Source organism: Electrophorus electricus, chromosome 3, assembly GCF_013358815.1.
Source record: "Electrophorus electricus isolate fEleEle1 chromosome 3, fEleEle1.pri, whole genome shotgun sequence".
Classification (NCBI taxonomy): Eukaryota; Metazoa; Chordata; class Actinopteri; order Gymnotiformes; family Gymnotidae; genus Electrophorus; species Electrophorus electricus.
In genome coordinates, this window is record NC_049537.1 from 16,063,667 (window position 1) to 16,080,308 (window position 16,642).

At 38.3% G+C, this 16,642-nt stretch overlaps 2 protein-coding genes and 2 long non-coding RNA genes across 6 annotated transcripts in view; 2 read left to right on the forward strand and 2 right to left on the reverse strand.

Moving 5' to 3' along the window:
* Window positions 1-10,973, forward strand: part of mmp24 (matrix metallopeptidase 24) — a 28,756-nt gene extending 17,783 nt beyond the window's left edge. Inside the window, exons 7-9 of the mRNA XM_027004987.2 lie at window positions 642-780; window positions 2,297-2,563; window positions 4,827-10,973. Coding sequence (XP_026860788.2) covers window positions 642-780; window positions 2,297-2,563; window positions 4,827-5,164 — 744 coding nt within the window. The 3' untranslated portion in view covers window positions 5,165-10,973. The remainder of the gene's footprint in view (window positions 1-641; window positions 781-2,296; window positions 2,564-4,826) is intronic.
* Window positions 21-4,911, reverse strand: LOC113574221. 2 transcript variants are annotated; one of them, XR_003410297.2, is made up of 5 exons: window positions 4,795-4,911; window positions 3,891-3,961; window positions 3,505-3,609; window positions 612-753; window positions 21-104 (listed from the first exon to the last, which is right to left on the reverse strand). It is a non-coding gene; the product is annotated as an uncharacterized LOC113574221 (long non-coding RNA). The 2 variants fall into 2 exon arrangements; XR_003410298.2 differs by lacking the exon at window positions 3,891-3,961.
* LOC113574224 lies at window positions 8,693-12,836 on the reverse strand. Of its 2 annotated transcripts, none has more exons than XR_003410299.2 (3): window positions 12,765-12,836; window positions 12,258-12,392; window positions 8,693-11,754 (listed from the first exon to the last, which is right to left on the reverse strand). It is a non-coding gene; the product is annotated as an uncharacterized LOC113574224 (long non-coding RNA). The 2 variants fall into 2 exon arrangements; XR_003410300.2 differs by having other exon boundaries at window positions 12,690-12,779.
* Window positions 12,835-16,536, forward strand: eif6 (eukaryotic translation initiation factor 6). The gene is made up of 7 exons (XM_027004989.2): window positions 12,835-12,922; window positions 13,262-13,397; window positions 13,547-13,632; window positions 14,949-15,124; window positions 15,255-15,431; window positions 15,694-15,875; window positions 16,179-16,536. Exons 2-7 carry the CDS (start codon window positions 13,291-13,293, stop codon window positions 16,186-16,188), a joined length of 738 nt encoding a protein of 245 aa, XP_026860790.1. The 5' UTR covers window positions 12,835-12,922; window positions 13,262-13,290; the 3' UTR covers window positions 16,189-16,536.
* The last annotated feature ends 106 nt before the right edge of the window (window positions 16,537-16,642 follow it).

Consider the following 16,642-nt stretch of genomic DNA (forward strand, 5'->3'; position numbering starts at 1 on the left):
CAACATACAATAGTGAAGGTCTCCTTTCTTGCTCCGTGTCTGTTCATTTCTCAAATGTATCCATTTGGCTTTTTATTATTTTCTGTTGAACTGGATAAAAATCACTAAAAGAGTAAGGAGAAGCAAATTTGGTTTCAGCAGATTGGGAAAGACAGATGCATACATTTGTGTGTATTATGCATTAATAAACTAGGTCTGAGGTTTCTGAATGCATTTTAAATGTATTTAAAGGTCAGCAGCTGCCTGATGCGAGTGTTTTTGAAAGTCTGACCACCTGATCACATTTAATCATATAATTTCTCAGTATTTTCTATGTAAAATTGCTATCCCAGATTACTCAGGCTTTCTGCACAGCACAGTCTATCAGTCAAGACCATCTTCCATAATCCCATAAAGAACTTATCTCTATTTATTTATAACAACTGATTTATTTCTGAAAAAAATCTAACTGTAAATAAGACTATTCAACACTATATTTTCAGATGTCACAGATTAAAAGAGTAAGTTAAAACAAATATTTAAAAACCTAGTGCGCAGATGTGTGAGGGATTGTTATTGGCTGTAGTAATGTAGACCATGTCCTAGTTTAGTGTTAGCTAGATACTAATTACCTTTTGAACTATATCATTTTCTTCTGACAGGATCGCTGGTTCTGGCGTTTGCGGAATAACAAGGTTCAGGAGGGCTACCCCATGCTCATTGACCAGTTCTGGAAGGGTCTCCCACCCCGCATTGATGCAGCCTATGAGAGATCTGATGGCAAATTTGTGTTCTTCAAAGGTAGGTAAACACACCTGAATTATTATGGTATACAATGCTAATAATAGATATGTAATGTTAAAAATAGATGTTGCCACTTGACGAAAAAAATCTACATGGCACAGGATGTTCCATAGCAAAAAGAAGCAATGGCACATATTTCCTATTCCAGTGGCACGGCATGTAGTCTCCAGCAAGGAGACTACAATTAACAAGCATGCCTTGAGAGGAAGGGAGTGGAGTGACAGAGGTCACATCCTTAGAGCAAGCTGGGGTTAAGTGCTTTGCTCAAGTACAGCTAGGATTGGAGCCTTAGAATCTGCAGCCTGCCTCCCATGGTGCCTACCCAGGACTGAGCCCATAACGCACCTCTATGAGGTTAGGGCTACTGGTCAAGATTAATTAATGCTAACAATATGTGACTAATTCATTCTAAAAATGTTGCTTGTTGTGCTGTTAAAGCCCACTAGGTGAAGACAAGTCTGCACAAGATTCTTTAGCTTGTATGAATTTTCATGAATTTAATCTGCAAAGTGCTGCTTCAGGCTAGTTTCCTAACTCAGGAAACCTAAAGAAATCCATTTTCTTTTAGTGTGCTTACAGTAGTAAGTTAAATGCTTCCTCCATTTTTGCAAATATGTGTTGTTTTTTCAGGCATTTAAAAATGCCATGGTGGAATAATCAGTTCTAATTATCTATATCATTAGGTAACGGAGTTCCTTGCTGAAGTCTTATTAAGTCTTGATTCCAGGTCCCTAAGTACAATGTGTCCTAAACGAGGATACATACCTAGAACAGCCTTCATAAATCATTATGCAAACAGTTAATCAGTTTTAGACTAATACTACTTGAAGTGTTCTTTCAATTCAAAGTATAGTTCCAGCAAAATGTTAATAATAGGCTTTTGTGGCATTCAACATCATTCTAATCATGAGCCTAATCTCAAGAATTGATTATTCAGTTGACTAGAGTTTTTACCTGATTAGAACTCTTTATTCAGTATTGATTGTTCTCAAAAAATTGTCCAACTCTTAATTATCTTCCGGATAACTCTAATATGCATCACTCTTGATAAAACATTCTTTTTTTTCTTTCTTCTCATAATCCCTCTTTTTCAAGAAGCCCCATTCCCACCTTCCCTTAGTGAATTACCCCAGTGCAGTCTTGCTGTGCAGATAGATGCTGAGAGGGATATTTTTAGTCAAAGGCTCCAGATCTCTGATGCTTCATCAAGAAATAAGATTGCAGGAAGCCTCATAGAGAACCTAGCTTTTACATCAATATTGATAAATAAAAGGTTTATGATAATTTTCTCTGTCTCAACATCACAGGCCGTCACCTTAGCATACACTCTGAAGAAATAGTAAATAGTAAATCCACATTTTAGCTTTTTATAGTGTCTTACGTTTTGTTCCACTTTCTGTCAAGCAAAGAGAGTATTAGTACTAACTCAGGTCTCTTGTATCCCTGAGACATGCTTTCAACACCCCTCACTTATGCCATGTTTCACACTCTTATCTCATTTCTTGTTCCACAGATAACAAGTACTGGGTATTTAAGGAAGTTACAGCAGAGCCAGGCTATCCCCACAACCTGGTGGAGCTGGGTAACTGTCTGCCCCATGATGGTATAGACACAGCTCTACGCTGGGAACCCGTGGGCAAAACTTATTTCTTCAAGGGTGATCAGTACTGGCGCTACAACGAGGAGAAGCGGACGGCTGACCCAGGCTACCCCAAGCCTATCACTGTTTGGAAGGGCATTCCTGAGGCCCCACAAGGAGCCTTTGTCAGCCGAGAAGGATGTGAGTGACATACACAGCAGCATATCAGCCTTAAAGGCTCTTCAGGGCCTGATGGCCATTCCAAAGAAGCCAGCGTTGAAAACAACAGGGAAAGTTAAAGTGTACTATTACATCATAAATCCTCATGGCACTCATGATTGTGTTTGATCACTATGATAGAGGGATTCAGTGGTTAGTATGTTACTATACTATGTGGAAAAGGATGTATATCAGTAACACATGACAATTCAACAAACGTCATTGCATTAATCTCCAGATGAACACAAAAATGTATTAGCATAGCCAATTCGGGGAAACATAATTTGTCAAATTGCAACAAACCTCCTCACCCAGCAATTACAAATTCATGGCATATATTTTCAGATGGATTGCCTTTATTGGAACAACAATCATTTAATATTTCTGCACTGAAGCATAGCTTTTTGTGGTGAGATGTGTTTTGTGGGTGTGGTGAGTGTTTTCATTGCTTGTGCTATAATCTTTACTATAAAGAATGTGATTAGTTTTTATCTGGCACATTGCGCTGCTGTGTTGTCATGTTGACCGCGGTGGTTTTGGTCATGAGTCACCCTCGGTGTCTGTTTGATAACAACATTGGTTTGTCACAACGATGAGTAGAGGAGATGAATAGCTTTTGGCTGTGATGTATGTCACTGCACCCCTGCATAAAAGGCAGCCAGTATAATAAATCCAAATTATTATTTACCAAGTAATGATAAGGGTGGACACTTTCAGATTAATGATACTCTGGGTAATACATGAAGAACTGCATTAAAATGCAGAAGTGTTGGAGTCTTTGGAAAAGACACAATTGGTATAATCTGGGTTGTTATTCTGAGCCTGTTGAGCTGCTGTGTTCATGATAATCTGAAGTAAAGTGCCAAGGATGCAATGCAATGCAAGCTAGTCTAAAGCAGGGTCCGGGAGGGTAGCATATTTACCTGACAACTGATGACAAGCTGAAGTGATGCAACTGGCTGGCCTCAAGTCCTTCTTTTAGCAGCATGAAAAGCTCCTGTGGTTTTAATGTGCCACAACCTTTATATCTGTCATTAAAATTAAGACATTGTTAAGCACTGAACAGAATGTGCTCCTTTTCTGAGTTATTCACACATTTTAACTGTAAACTCTTTGGTTAGAGGGCACAGTCACAGTGGTCATAGAGATGGTATTTGAAACAGGGAGAGTAGAACCTTTAGTTCTTTCGCAGTTACTCTGCATGTGTTGATCTTGAATTTGTACCTTTATTCTTTTAGTTCAAAGTGTTGAACATTCAAGCCACTACTTGAGCAATCAGTGCTGGGTTTAAAAGAAAAAAGGAAATTACCAAAGAACCTTTACTGTCTTGACATTCTGTAACCTTCAACTCGAGTGGTAGTGACAGATGAAAGCTTGCACCTTCGAGGTAAACAAAATCAATCAGAAGAACGGCTCTGCAGCCCACCAGGCATAATCTGTCATTGATTACATATGATTGCTGCTAAGGTAAAGAACAGAGAGCTGCGGTTTCAGGTTCACTGCACCAAGCTTCATACGTGCGTCCAGCACCCTGGGCCGTGTTGGCTCAGCACATGCGAGCTTGAGCCGGCCGTTTACACCGCAGCTCCACATGTCCTCTACACCACACCAGCAGCACTCTTTGGCCTGTGTGTTTAGCCTAGAACTCATGATTTTTCAGTCAGTCAGACCTCCCTACGGAAGTCCCGCAGATAAGTGGCATTGGGGAAAAAAGAGAAAGTGTGGGAGTGAAAGGAAGGGGAAAAGGGGGAACTTAATCAATCACACTCACAGGACCTGTCTCCCACCATTTGGTGTGTGTCCATGTCTGTGTCTGTTTACGAGCATGTGTGAATGTGTGCGTGCATGTTTATCTAGCATTCACAGTCAGTCAGTCTCTGAAGCACTGTGCAACATTGGAATTTTCTCAACTATCTGTCCTTGAACCTTTAGAAGGACACATATATGTCCTCATGAATATAAAGTGAGTTGTCTGAAAAGGTTATGCGTCGTGGTCTGCATGTAAAACCAGCATTTGCTTGTAAAAGCCAGCGCTTGCTTTGAGCTTTGATAAGCACATTACTTTACCTCAGTCGTCCATGACTCCCGCTCATGTTCACAGCATGTGCAGAATAAAATTGGGATTAATCCATTTATATTTTCAGCCCTTTCATAGGCTCAGATAGCCATGCTGTGAATTATGCTTCTAGAATACTTCTATATCCGATACCCACCTGACATTTTTTCTCTTTGGTGCTCCTCCTAGTTTATACCTACTTCTACAAGGGAAAGGACTACTGGAAGTTTGACAACCAGAAGCTGACAGTGGAACCAGGCTACCCCAAGTCGATCCTCAAAGACTGGATGGGTTGCGACCAGTCACAAATGGAGAAGAACAAGGACAGGCACCTCCCCCATGACGATGTTGACATCATGGTTGCCATTAATGATGTGCCAAGCACTGTAAATGCTATTGCCGTGGTGATCCCCTGCATTTTGTCCCTTTGCATTCTGGTCCTTGTTTATACCATCTTCCAGTTCAAGAACAAAAGTGTCCCACAACACGTGACCTACTACAAACATCCAGTGCAGGAGTGGGTATGACAGGCTAGGGGGCGCTACCGAGTCAAACACTAGAGGATGCTGGCGAGGGCTATTAAGACAACATTTGGAAGCACCTACATGACCAGTGCCTGTCTACTGTGTCGTTGTGGGGGAGGGAGTCCATACCCTTTCACACGTGACCAAACTTCACAACAAAAATTGCAAAATTGTCTCTTTTTTTAGCATGAGCCAAAAGCACAGGATTGCTAGGCTTTAACTGAGTGGTGGGTTGCAGGTACAGGAGCTAACCATCGCTTTGGCCTTACAATCCTTCTGTAAGCCCATCCCACACCCATCCACTCTCACCTGGCTGCAACAGGAATTGAAGGATCACCACACTGTCATGTCTCCAAGGAGCGCAAGAGGAATTGTAGTCAGATGCCAGTGTTGTCTTGCTCTCAACACAAACCTGTACAGGAATTTCAAACGCTATCAAACAAGTCAAACAAACATCAAAAAACAACAAAAATGATTCAGTGTTAAAAGACTTGTATAACAAAGTAGGTAGAAATGACATAGAAAGGATTACTAAGGACTTATGTGCATCATTTAGTCTTTTTGATGTATTGAGTGCAAGACTCAAAGCTCTGTTAGTGTGGTCTTTTGGTGACTGTAAAAGGACAGTATCCTATTTGAGGCCACTTCTCTGAGTTTTGCTAACTTCTCAAACTTGTTGAGGAGGACAGGTGGCCTAACATGGAATGGGGTAATTTTTAGATATCTTGTTTTTTTTATAGCACTTGTTCATTTCCTGTGTTGCTCCCACTTAACAGATAAGCACACAGCAGGCAAGACAGGTTCATACATACTTCTGTATTTGAGCAGTATAAAAATGAGCAAGGGACTCCTAGTTTTCCTCACATGTATATGATGTAGCTCTCTTTTTTAGCAGTTCTTCAGTAACTCAGTAACAGTAACACCACATTTGGAGGTAAATATAGAAGTTAAAGTGGTTTTATGTGACATCATTTCAGCATATGCAAGCCCAGTAGGGTTTGTGGTTGAAATTTTGAAATAACTAGGCGAGAGTCATCTTGACACCCTAGCTGATTACTGATGGTTTCTTCAAACCATTTGCCTCTTTATACCTATAATTCCCTTATCTGTTGCATTTTCCTATTATGATATTAACTACCTAAATTTTTATCTAGTGTCATTTTTATTAACACAGTATTGCCTAAAGAGAATTCAAGGTGGGAATGTGTTTTGCAATCTATTATCACTTTTGAATATAATTTAAAAATTCTAACCATATGGCATTTCAAAATGATTTGTCATCAGTTTTCTTTGAATGTTCATGTTACAGGGAAAAATCAATTCTTCTTTAAACCATTTGGGTTGTTTAGACTACAACTTGCTCTTGCAGAAGAAGTTTGCTTAGGGGGATTTTATTTTTATTTAGTTATATATATATTTTTAGATTTTACTTTTTTTGATGCAAGACCTTATTTGTTAGTGTCACATCATCATCAAAATACTGCTAATGCACATCCTACAAATATGCAAATATGTTTGACCTTAAACATTCTGGCTAAAATGCTAGTTTTTGACAGAACAAGCAGTGATTATAGAAACGGTTTTATGAATACGTTAGATTTGCACTATTGTGTGATACTGATTGTGCTGTTTCTTTCTAACTGTGTGAAGTGCGCTGTGTGGCAATCCTGTTTGTCTTATCAAACATCCAAGCATTCTTGATTTGTAGATGAGCACAACTATGTAGAGTTCATATTTAATTCCTGCACTTCCTGCATTTTTACATGGTTTGATGAAGAAGATATGAAGTACTTTAGTGGTCAGCCGATGCAGTAGTGGCACGGGAGTACTTCATTCCAGAGACTATTTGATCATTTTCAGTGTCATAAAGTTGTTGACATTTGGCATAGATCCCACTTATTCATTTTAGAAAGGTGTGATAACATTTAATAATCCAAATCTTACATCTAGAAAGCACCAGCTCCAGTCCATGAGCCTGTTTGGAGGCAGACTAAAATGGTTTAAAGGTGAATAGCTTCTACATCTGAGTGCATTTTGTATTGCCTTATTTTAGTTTGAGTTGTCCTGTCAAATGCTTTTTGTAGGCTTTACTGTATAAGGGTACTCATGTTTCACTCATGTTTACTAATTTTCCTCTGCAAACTTTTAGTGAGAATAACTTAAACTATTTCATTTAGTCAGACTACATTAGCAAAGGGTTATAACCTAAATATATACAATAAAAAGGAAAGAAAAAACAAACAAAAAACAACAAAAGGGAAAAAAAAATAATATAGAAGAAATGCTTGTAACACTTAAAGAAAATGTAGGACTGTGTATCCTAAATGGATTGTTAAGATACTAGAAGATTTCCATTTTTCGAGTTTCCCCAACTAGATAATGTGTTTCATATGGCTTTATTTTGCCATTTTATATTTTCACAAACTTACTCAGTTATTAGTGGTTTCTTTTCAAATTTTCTTTGCTTAAGCGCATGGCCTCTGCATTACTTCCACAAAAAACTAAGATTTACCTTAATCCAATAGTCACTCTCTGTTTATCCCACAGAGAACAATTAATGTATAGTACAATTAATGTATAATTGACAGTAAGGAGTTGGCTTGTTCTCTGCTTTTTATGTTTGTAGGTTTACTCTGGACTTGATCTTTCACTTATACAATTACTTGAAAATTTGTTATATCTTTCCAACATTTTTGCTTTAGTCACCATAGCTACCAGGGCAGTGGTAGTTCAGTAGTTAAAGTAATTTACTTGTAATAAGAAAATTACCAGTTCAAATTCCACAACTGCTAAGATGCCACTGTTGGGTCCCTGAGCTAGGCCCTTATTCCTCAATTGCTCAAGTTGTATTCAGTCATAATTGTAAGTTGCTTTGGATAAAAGCATCAGCTAAATGCCAGAAATAGTGATTGTCATCTGCATCTGACAAAATGGTAGCAGTTCAGATTTGGACATCTTAGATACAGAAGTGATACTACATGCTTTATGTGTCTCAGTATAAGTGATTTCTCAAAACACCCAAGGTCTGTTGTAAATGGTTTCAAGGTTTATGGAGTTATCAGTGGTATTAGGGATCCCATTCACACCTGGTTGTAACAACCATATTATGTGATCGAATTAAAAGTGGACAGCACTAAGCACAGGTATGAATGGGGTCCAACATGACTTTAAGATGCATTGTGAAATAACCACCTAGGTGATTATGGATAAATATTGCCACATAATGTTTGTTGTGTGAACACTCATGCATCCCAATCCACCCAGCACTGAAAAACTACCTAGTCGACTGTGTCTCGAGCCTGTATCTTCAGAAAATACAGTTCTTGAAAAGAGTGGCAAATCAGTGGTTTAAAGCTTGCTAGCTAGCTAGATGTGTAGTTTAGTGGTTAGTCAAGGAATCTAATTACAAATGGTAATTAGAATGGTTACTCATGACTTTCAAGAAGTGCCAGGTGTAAATGGATATCCATCACTGCTGTCCACTTGTAATCAGATCACTTGAGATGGATGCTAAAACTACGAGTTAACATACCCTGATGGAGGCAGATTTTTGTTTTCTGTATTCACTTGACTGGTCTTCCGAACCACTTTTCACCCTATCTTTTTATGTTTGTGTGTCTGCCTTAAAAATAATTCTGGGCCTTCTTTAAGACATTGTGCCTTGTCTTAAAACTTGCTATGGCCAGCTTGACATGTCTTCTTTAAGTTGATTCAAGTTTACCATGATTTCAAAGAGGAGACAGTTTTAGCAACTATAGTTAACAGTGCATCCCGTACTTGGAGATCTGTGTAATTTGCAGAAATAATGTTTTCCCTTGTCTTCTTGATGGATTATATTACTTATTTCCCGATCTTTACATCTACATTATGAGATCTTGGCTGTGGGTAGAGAAAGGCTTGGAAAAACAACAGGCTTTCATCTGTGCAAGCTTTAGACAGATTTCATGGGATTGTCTCTCAGACAAGAGTTCAATTCAAGAACCTGCCAGCAGCAGTTGGCCACATGGTGATGGGGGCATTCTGCATCTTGAGTACAGGAAGTCCTGGCTGGGACTTCCTTTGAATGGAACACACTGTGCTTCACTGATAGTCTTCCTCATCTCTGAATGATCTGATGAACTCACTGGGTGTCAAGAAAGAAAGAAAAACATTGGTCATGGTAAAACGTGAGCGAAGTTTGTTGCTGTAGCACAGAAGAGTGTGTTCCATGTTTAAAATGTTGTTTAATATACTTTTTATGATATCTCAAGGTAGTTTGCATACTCTGTCATTGTGCATCTTTTGCCTGAATCTTTGGGATTAATGCAGTCAAATTTTCCATCACTGAGGTAATTCTAAAGTCAAGAACAAGCATAAACATAAGGGAAAATATTGGTAGTCTATTTTGGGAGTTTTGTTATATCTGACTAAATGTCATTTATGAGAATGAAAAAGAAGATAATGTCAATATTCTACTTAATAATAGAAGTAATACTATTAATTATGTAATTTCTTATTATTCTCTCTAAACAATATTGCTGACCACATCTAAACCAATCTCTTGATAACAGATACTGACATACATGTTTTTTAGGTTTGTTTGGTCACTTACCACTTACCTGTTTCACTGTTGTGTGGCAAAGTAAAGGATACTCTTTAGGAACAGAGACATTTTTACAAGGAGAAACAGAAATGTCAGTTACTTGAATGACACAATTAGGACTGTCACAATGCTGTGAACGCCCCTCCCCTGACAACAGAAAACTGAGCAAGATAGTGTTGTGTATACATCAAGACACATTTAAAATGTTGCAGATTTGAGGTCTTGAAGGAATTAAACATTTGAAATATATAAGATATATTTATTAGAAATTGTCTTTAGAGTTATGATGAGGGTTCGTACATTTTATGAACATTTTAAAAACAGTAGCATTTAACATGAGAAACTATTTACAGTATTTATAGAAATAGTCATTTACAGAAGGTATTCTACACAGTTTAAACTGAAGTCAAGGTGAAGCCATGAAATTGACCAGAAAGTAAACAGATCTGTACAGGAAGATATGGAAGTAGGAATTAACTGATTTGCCTCTTTTTATGGGTGTGATGGTTGCTTTGGATGACAGCCACTCTTAACCTCTACCTGTTGTTGCCTTTGGTTTCTATAGTAATTTTATGAGACTAACAATAGGAGGGAGGGAAAAAAAAACATATCAGAGGTAATCCAGAATTTTACAAGAACAAAATATTTATGTTCTTTGCATACAAAGGATTGATTACAAGTGAGATTTTATCTGATATAGCTTTAAAGTTATTGTTGGTTTGCTTCTTTTTGAAACTTTAAATGTATTACTGTATATAACTTTAGTTTTCTCATTGGTTTCTTCAAATGAATTTATGGATGAAACACTTAGTTATCCAAGTCAGCCAACATAGACTCTGTCCATACATTTTTTTGATATTGTCTAAATTACAGGTCAGATGTTGCTGTCTGCTCAGCCTCACCCATGACTCATGTAAATATAATGATTATCTGAAACTTTGAACCTTTTGTATTTTCCTTTCAGTTGTTAAGAGTAGCTGATAATTTCACACATCTTGTATAATGCTATCATTCTTGAGAATGACAGTGATTTTTAATTGTCTTGATTTTAAAATATAGATATTCCAGGTTTATTTGAATAAGTTTACATTTTTAATTCCATCCAGATTAAACTGTTTTTAAATTATTATTTTAAGTCAGCAGTTCTACACTGTGTACCTAATAATATCGCCATGTTCTATTAACAAAGAAACAACAATAAAGGAAAAAGTCAATCTGTTTGGTTATTAAGATTGCTTCAGTGAGACTTGGTTGTCTTGTTTAGTGTGATTATATCTGAGTACACATTCTTGAAATGTTTTGGCACATTTTACAAACAGGTGGGTACAAGTGTGAGTTGAGAATTAGAGTGCATAGGACACATCTAACAGGCAGGGTAGATGACCTGCTTTCTATGCAGTGTGTTTTTCTCTAGGTGCTGTGTCCACTACAGTATATATTTTGTAGTGATTTGTAGCTGTTAAAATACTGTCAGTTATCCTATTAAACTATTACATGATAACTCCTCAACATATGTGTTATATCATGAAATTGTGATTGTGAGAAGCATGTTCTGTTCTGGCAAACTATTTAAGTTGTAAAGATATGCAATACAGATCAAGCTCATGAGTATTATGCAGATAGTCTATTCAAGCAGACAGTCAAGTAATAGTATTGTTACAAACTGCATGTTCATTAACGCAACTTATGAAAACATGTACCCACCTTTCCATCTGCTTGGATAGCTCTATGCTGTATTTGGTGCTCAAAAAGTGACTGGCTTTTACAATGGTGCCCCAGTAAAAAGGACCCTAGTACCAGTTTGTGCATGATATTATGTAACTCATGTCATCTACTGTCTTGCTGCCCATTTTACATTGGGGCAAATCAGTCCCTGCTTCCGATGATTGGCTCTCATGTTCTTTGTCGACATTCTGGCTGGTTGATGGCTCATTGCCTTGGGATAAGAGACAGCCTTGGTTCTTCTGCCCAAGATCTGTAGATGAATCAGCACTTTGACCTCCCCCCATGCCTACAGCAAAGAAACAGCAGATTTATTCTCTGGTTGCTTACTTGAACTTGCCATTTGTGGAGGGCAGAGGTGTTACAGTCTAGGGTGCTGATTTTTTTCCTTCTTAGTCCAGGGCAACTGTTTTTAAGAAGGATCACTTTGTGTCTCTAGATATCCTACCTCTGTGTTGCCCCCGCGTGGAGAAAAATAAAATTAAAAAGCCTATCAATCAATGCATTTTCCTAGAGTAGGCCTATTTATTTTTTTACTTTCACGTTGTGTAGCTAGGTTACTAGGCTATTTCCAGATCTGTCTAGAACGATGAAAGCTTACAAACTACAAATTAGAAGAGACTAATGTGACTGACAGTGAAGCCGATTTTATCCGGCTATTAAACTCACTATCGCACGTTGTAAACCTTGCAATCACAATAATGTAGATTAAACGCATGTAGGTTACTGAGAACAAACAGTGTGCTGTTGTTGGGTTAACGTTCCAATTTGTCAGGTAGAAAATCATTTTACCCCACACAAGCTCCAGGCACGAAATCCGATGTTTTCACTGTTCCGATTAGCTTGTAGTGTTTCCAGGCAGAAAACGCTGGCTGCGAGTCTGTAGATGATGCGCTGCTACTGCAGTGACGTTTCACAGTTGTCGAACTAATGAAAGCGTCAACAAAACAGACGTCATACTGGGTCTCAACGTGGTTGGTTCACAAATCAGCTGTGCCAAGAGAATTATAACCGGTTGCTATGCGAATTCACAAAGAAAAAAACTTGCTTGTGCCCCTGTCAATAGCTACTTTTAACGTTTTAACTTTTACATGTCATTAATTCAGTGCTATTTCTTTTACTGATTATAGCGTTGAAGACTTACCAAATAGCTACCTAATAATTCTAAAATACACTGTCAACGTTACGTCGAACATTGACGCATCTTACTATCAGTGTACTTACATTGTCTTCACATTTATTTTTCCAAACTGTAATAAGATTAAACTCAAAACTATAATTCCGCAAACATAAACATACCTTTACAATAAAAACAAAACCGCGATGTTTCCCATGATCCACATCGACTTGCATAGAGGAAACTAACGTATTGACGTACAGACGTTGAGGAAGTGAACACGTGGGCCAAACGAGTCCACGCTTTTCAGGAAGGCTCTCACCACTACAAGTAGCAGCTAGTAAGTACTTTTTACTTAGATTTCTATTAAATCTGTAATACCTGTATTCATAATGTCACCAGTCGTTATAAGACAGTGGTGAGATTAAGTCAGTCGACGTCTATTTAAGACAGAAGTTAACGGGTCTTAGCTAGCTAGCTAGCTAGCTGGCGTTGGCTTACTTAAGGTGGCGGTTACTTTTTGGCTGGGTTAGTCAGCTAGGGCTAGCTAGCTAGCTCGCTCAATCGCAAGCCACCGTTTTATAATTTAATAGTATGTAAAAACAAATAAACACATTTTAGTTTTTACATCCTGTTAACTTAATATCCTGTCATTGTGATGTCCCCCAATTCCTGGCAGCCTTGATCACGTCTTTGGTCGATAACGAAATGGCAGTCAGAGTGTCCTTTGAGAAGAACAACGAAATAGGGTGCTTTGCAAAGCTCACCAACACTTATTGCTTGGTCGCAATAGGTGGGTCCGAAAACTTCTACAGGTAAGTCTTTTGGAACTGTTAAGAAACGTATTGAGTTGTTAATATTTGGACAAAGTTCCGCGTGAGTGAATGGAAGTTCAATATAGCGTTTATATACCATGTAAAACGTCTGCTAAATTGATTAAGTAAACTTACATAATTCTTCACAGTGTCTTTGAAGGAGAACTATCAGAAACAATCCCCGTGGTCCATGCCTCCATAGCAGGTTGCAGGATAATTGGTAGAATGTGTATAGGTAAGTTTCTAACTGTTTATCATTGGTTAATGTTCTGATAAAATACACAAACTTTGGTTTTACTAAAAGTGGCTTAAATGGTAATAGCTGCTTCTCTGTGGCCGTTTTACTTTAGAACATGTTGGTTATAAAAGTTTTCCTCTAATAATTTCCCCTGGTGGTTATTTGTTTTGCTGTGCACCAAATAGATTTGAGGCCTTTCGCACAAAGGTTTTCTGTTATACAATAGATGATACATTTTTCATTTTTACCAGGGTACACTGTCATGGTATGTGTGCCTTACCTTATCTGTTCAGGGACAGATTAAGTTCAGGATTGTAAACAGCACTTAGACCAATCATCTATTCCCCTGACATACCAAATCCAACTTTACTGTACATGCTGGAATTGGTCTCGCCATTTATTAAGAATTATATGTATTTAGATTCATGCATTGTAAAAAGTGCACTTCACAGAGTTGAGTTTCTTTACAGGTTTCCAGAATTCAGTGACTGTTTTGCCTCAAAGATATTATATGCACACCCTGTAAAAATTCTATCTTCGAGAGTGTCATGTTACAAGTACTACTTTCCAAAGCAGTGCTATTACTATTTTACAAGCCATGTGTATTTTTCTGTCTTTCAGTCATCTACTGAAAAGCTGCCTGAGATGTTTGCAGGTTTCATGTAATTTGGCTGTTGGTATTTTTCAGGCATTAGTCATAGCCTGAGTATCTAAAACTGAATTGAGGGGAAAAAGTTGAACACTTCTATTATGAAAGGGGGGGGGGGGGGGGGTTTGTGGTGAAAGAGACCATCACCCCCTGAAGGAAAGAGGGTGATGGGACTACGATCATCACTTCATCATGTATGCTCTGGCAGCTGTGAGAACTGGGTCTTTGGTCCGGTGGTCAGGGCATGTTTTTATGGCCTGTAGTACCCTCGTACAAGACGTGGGTGGGATTGCTGCTCTCTGCTTTCACCACAGGGGTTATCTATGTGTAATTACATTGGTTGAGATTTGTGATGCTGAGCCTTATTTGGGAGCCTTAACTATCATTCTTTTTCACTGATCATGGGATGAATGATATAGGATGTCAGTGGTTTGTTTTCTCTACTCCTGATCCTGTCCTTTCACCACCATTACAGTATATAGACATTGTGCATATCAGATAGTGTTGGCTGGATTTTGGAGAGAATTTGATTTATTAATTTTACTCTCTATTAAAAGTTCTCTCCATAGCTGTATGGTACACTTCAAAGCCAGGTTGTGGTCCTGAAGCCTGAAGCCAACTATTCTCTGCTTTCACTGTAAGACTAAAACTCCCAACTCCCCAGGAAACCGCCATGGACTTCTTGTGCCCAACAACACAACTGATCAGGAATTGCAGCACATACGGAATTCTCTTCCAGACTCAGTCCGTATCCAGAGGGTGGAAGAGCGACTGTCTGCACTTGGGAATGTAATTGCCTGTAACGACTATGTGGCTCTAGTACACCCTGACCTTGACAGGGTAAGGGTCAATTTGGACCATCCTTCAAGTTGTATATTTGGATGAACATACTGATTTGGTGTGTCGCTTACATTATTGAACTTTCAGGCTGGTTAATGTCTCTGTTGCTATGGATTACTGTGTCGAACAGGAGACAGAGGAAATTTTGGCAGACAGCCTGAAGGTGGAGGTGTTTAGGCAGACGGTGGCAGAGCAGGTCCTTGTGGGTAGTTATTGCACTTTCAGTAATCAAGGAGGCCTTCTTCACCCCAAAACATCCATAGAAGACCAAGATGAACTCTCATCCCTTCTGCAAGTCCCTCTGGTTGTAAGTAAATTTTCACCATCTCATTTTCAAACTTAAATGTGGACCATGGTTTCAAGAACTTTTTGAAGTGGAACACTGGAGTTTTCATGTTACTCAATTATACACAACTCCCAAAGCCTTAAGTTTAATTGACAGCATTATCTATATGTGTAATGATATCATCTATTATTTCTCTTGCATGTTTTTTTGTATTAAAAAAAAAATTTATTTAAATACCCAGCTGCACAGAAGCCGGTTTGAGTAACTATCCCTTCCTCTATAGGCTGGTACTGTAAACCGAGGAAGTGATGTAATCGCTGCCGGCATGGTGGTGAACGACTGGTCTGCCTTCTGCGGCCTGGACACCACAAGCACAGAACTGTCAGTTATCGAGAGTGTGTTCCGATTAAGTGAGACCCAGCCCAGTGCCATAGCAACCACTATGAGGGACTCGCTGATTGACAGGTATGTTTTAACGGTCAAAATCATTTGTGTCTCTCTTCTGGGTTGACTTTTTTTTTGGTGTGCGTGTGTTCCTTTCTTAAAAACCAGAAACCACTCGCAAAAAGTTTTAAAATTTAGTGATGTGAAAGATGGCATATACCACCCAGTGTCTTGCAAATAACAGTTGTCTTTTGTTAGCCTCTCTTCAGAGGCAGCTATAGTTATACTGTATTTATACTCTCTTGGCTCTGAGAAAATGGGATATGGGCCTTTACATGCACATGTATTCATGTATTTGCATACTTCTACTCTTTTGTTTTTCAGTCTTACATAGATTGCACATGGTGGTGAAATATTTTAGAAACTTGGTTTAACACCGGACCAGGATGTGGGCATTGCTATCAAGTGGAATGTTTCGTCTCTTCCTGGACAAGTCTCTTAGGAGACAGGCATACTCTGTACCATAAAGAAACATGTAAAATAACTGTATAAACTGGCAATGTCGAACTACATTTTTTTGTAAAATATGGCAGTCTGATGTCAGATTTTAACAAGTCTGCAGAACAAAATGCAACTACATGAAATATTTGCTGTTTAGCTGCAAATTTAGTATATGAGAATATTTTGTTTCATTGCTTAAATGCAGTGCAAAATCAATAAAGCTTCACTTGGTCAACACGCACTGACGTTTGAACAATTCATCTTACAGTGTGTCAGTTTTCACTAAAAATAAAATACTTCTGTACTTATCTGAAAGACTACTTTCTTCTAAGTACATAAATATCAAA

Excerpts from the sequence above, each read along its gene's own strand:
- eif6 (XM_027004989.2), top strand. The coding sequence starts at position 13,291 with ATGGCAGTCAGAGTGTCCTTTGAGAAGAACAACGAAATAGGGTGCTTT. Across the intron at positions 13,633-14,948 it reads AATTGGTAGAATGTGTATAG|GAAACCGCCATGGACTTCTT; the intron begins GTAAGTTTCTAA and ends CCAACTCCCCAG. Across the intron at positions 15,125-15,254 it reads TACACCCTGACCTTGACAGG|GAGACAGAGGAAATTTTGGC; the intron begins GTAAGGGTCAAT and ends TGTGTCGAACAG.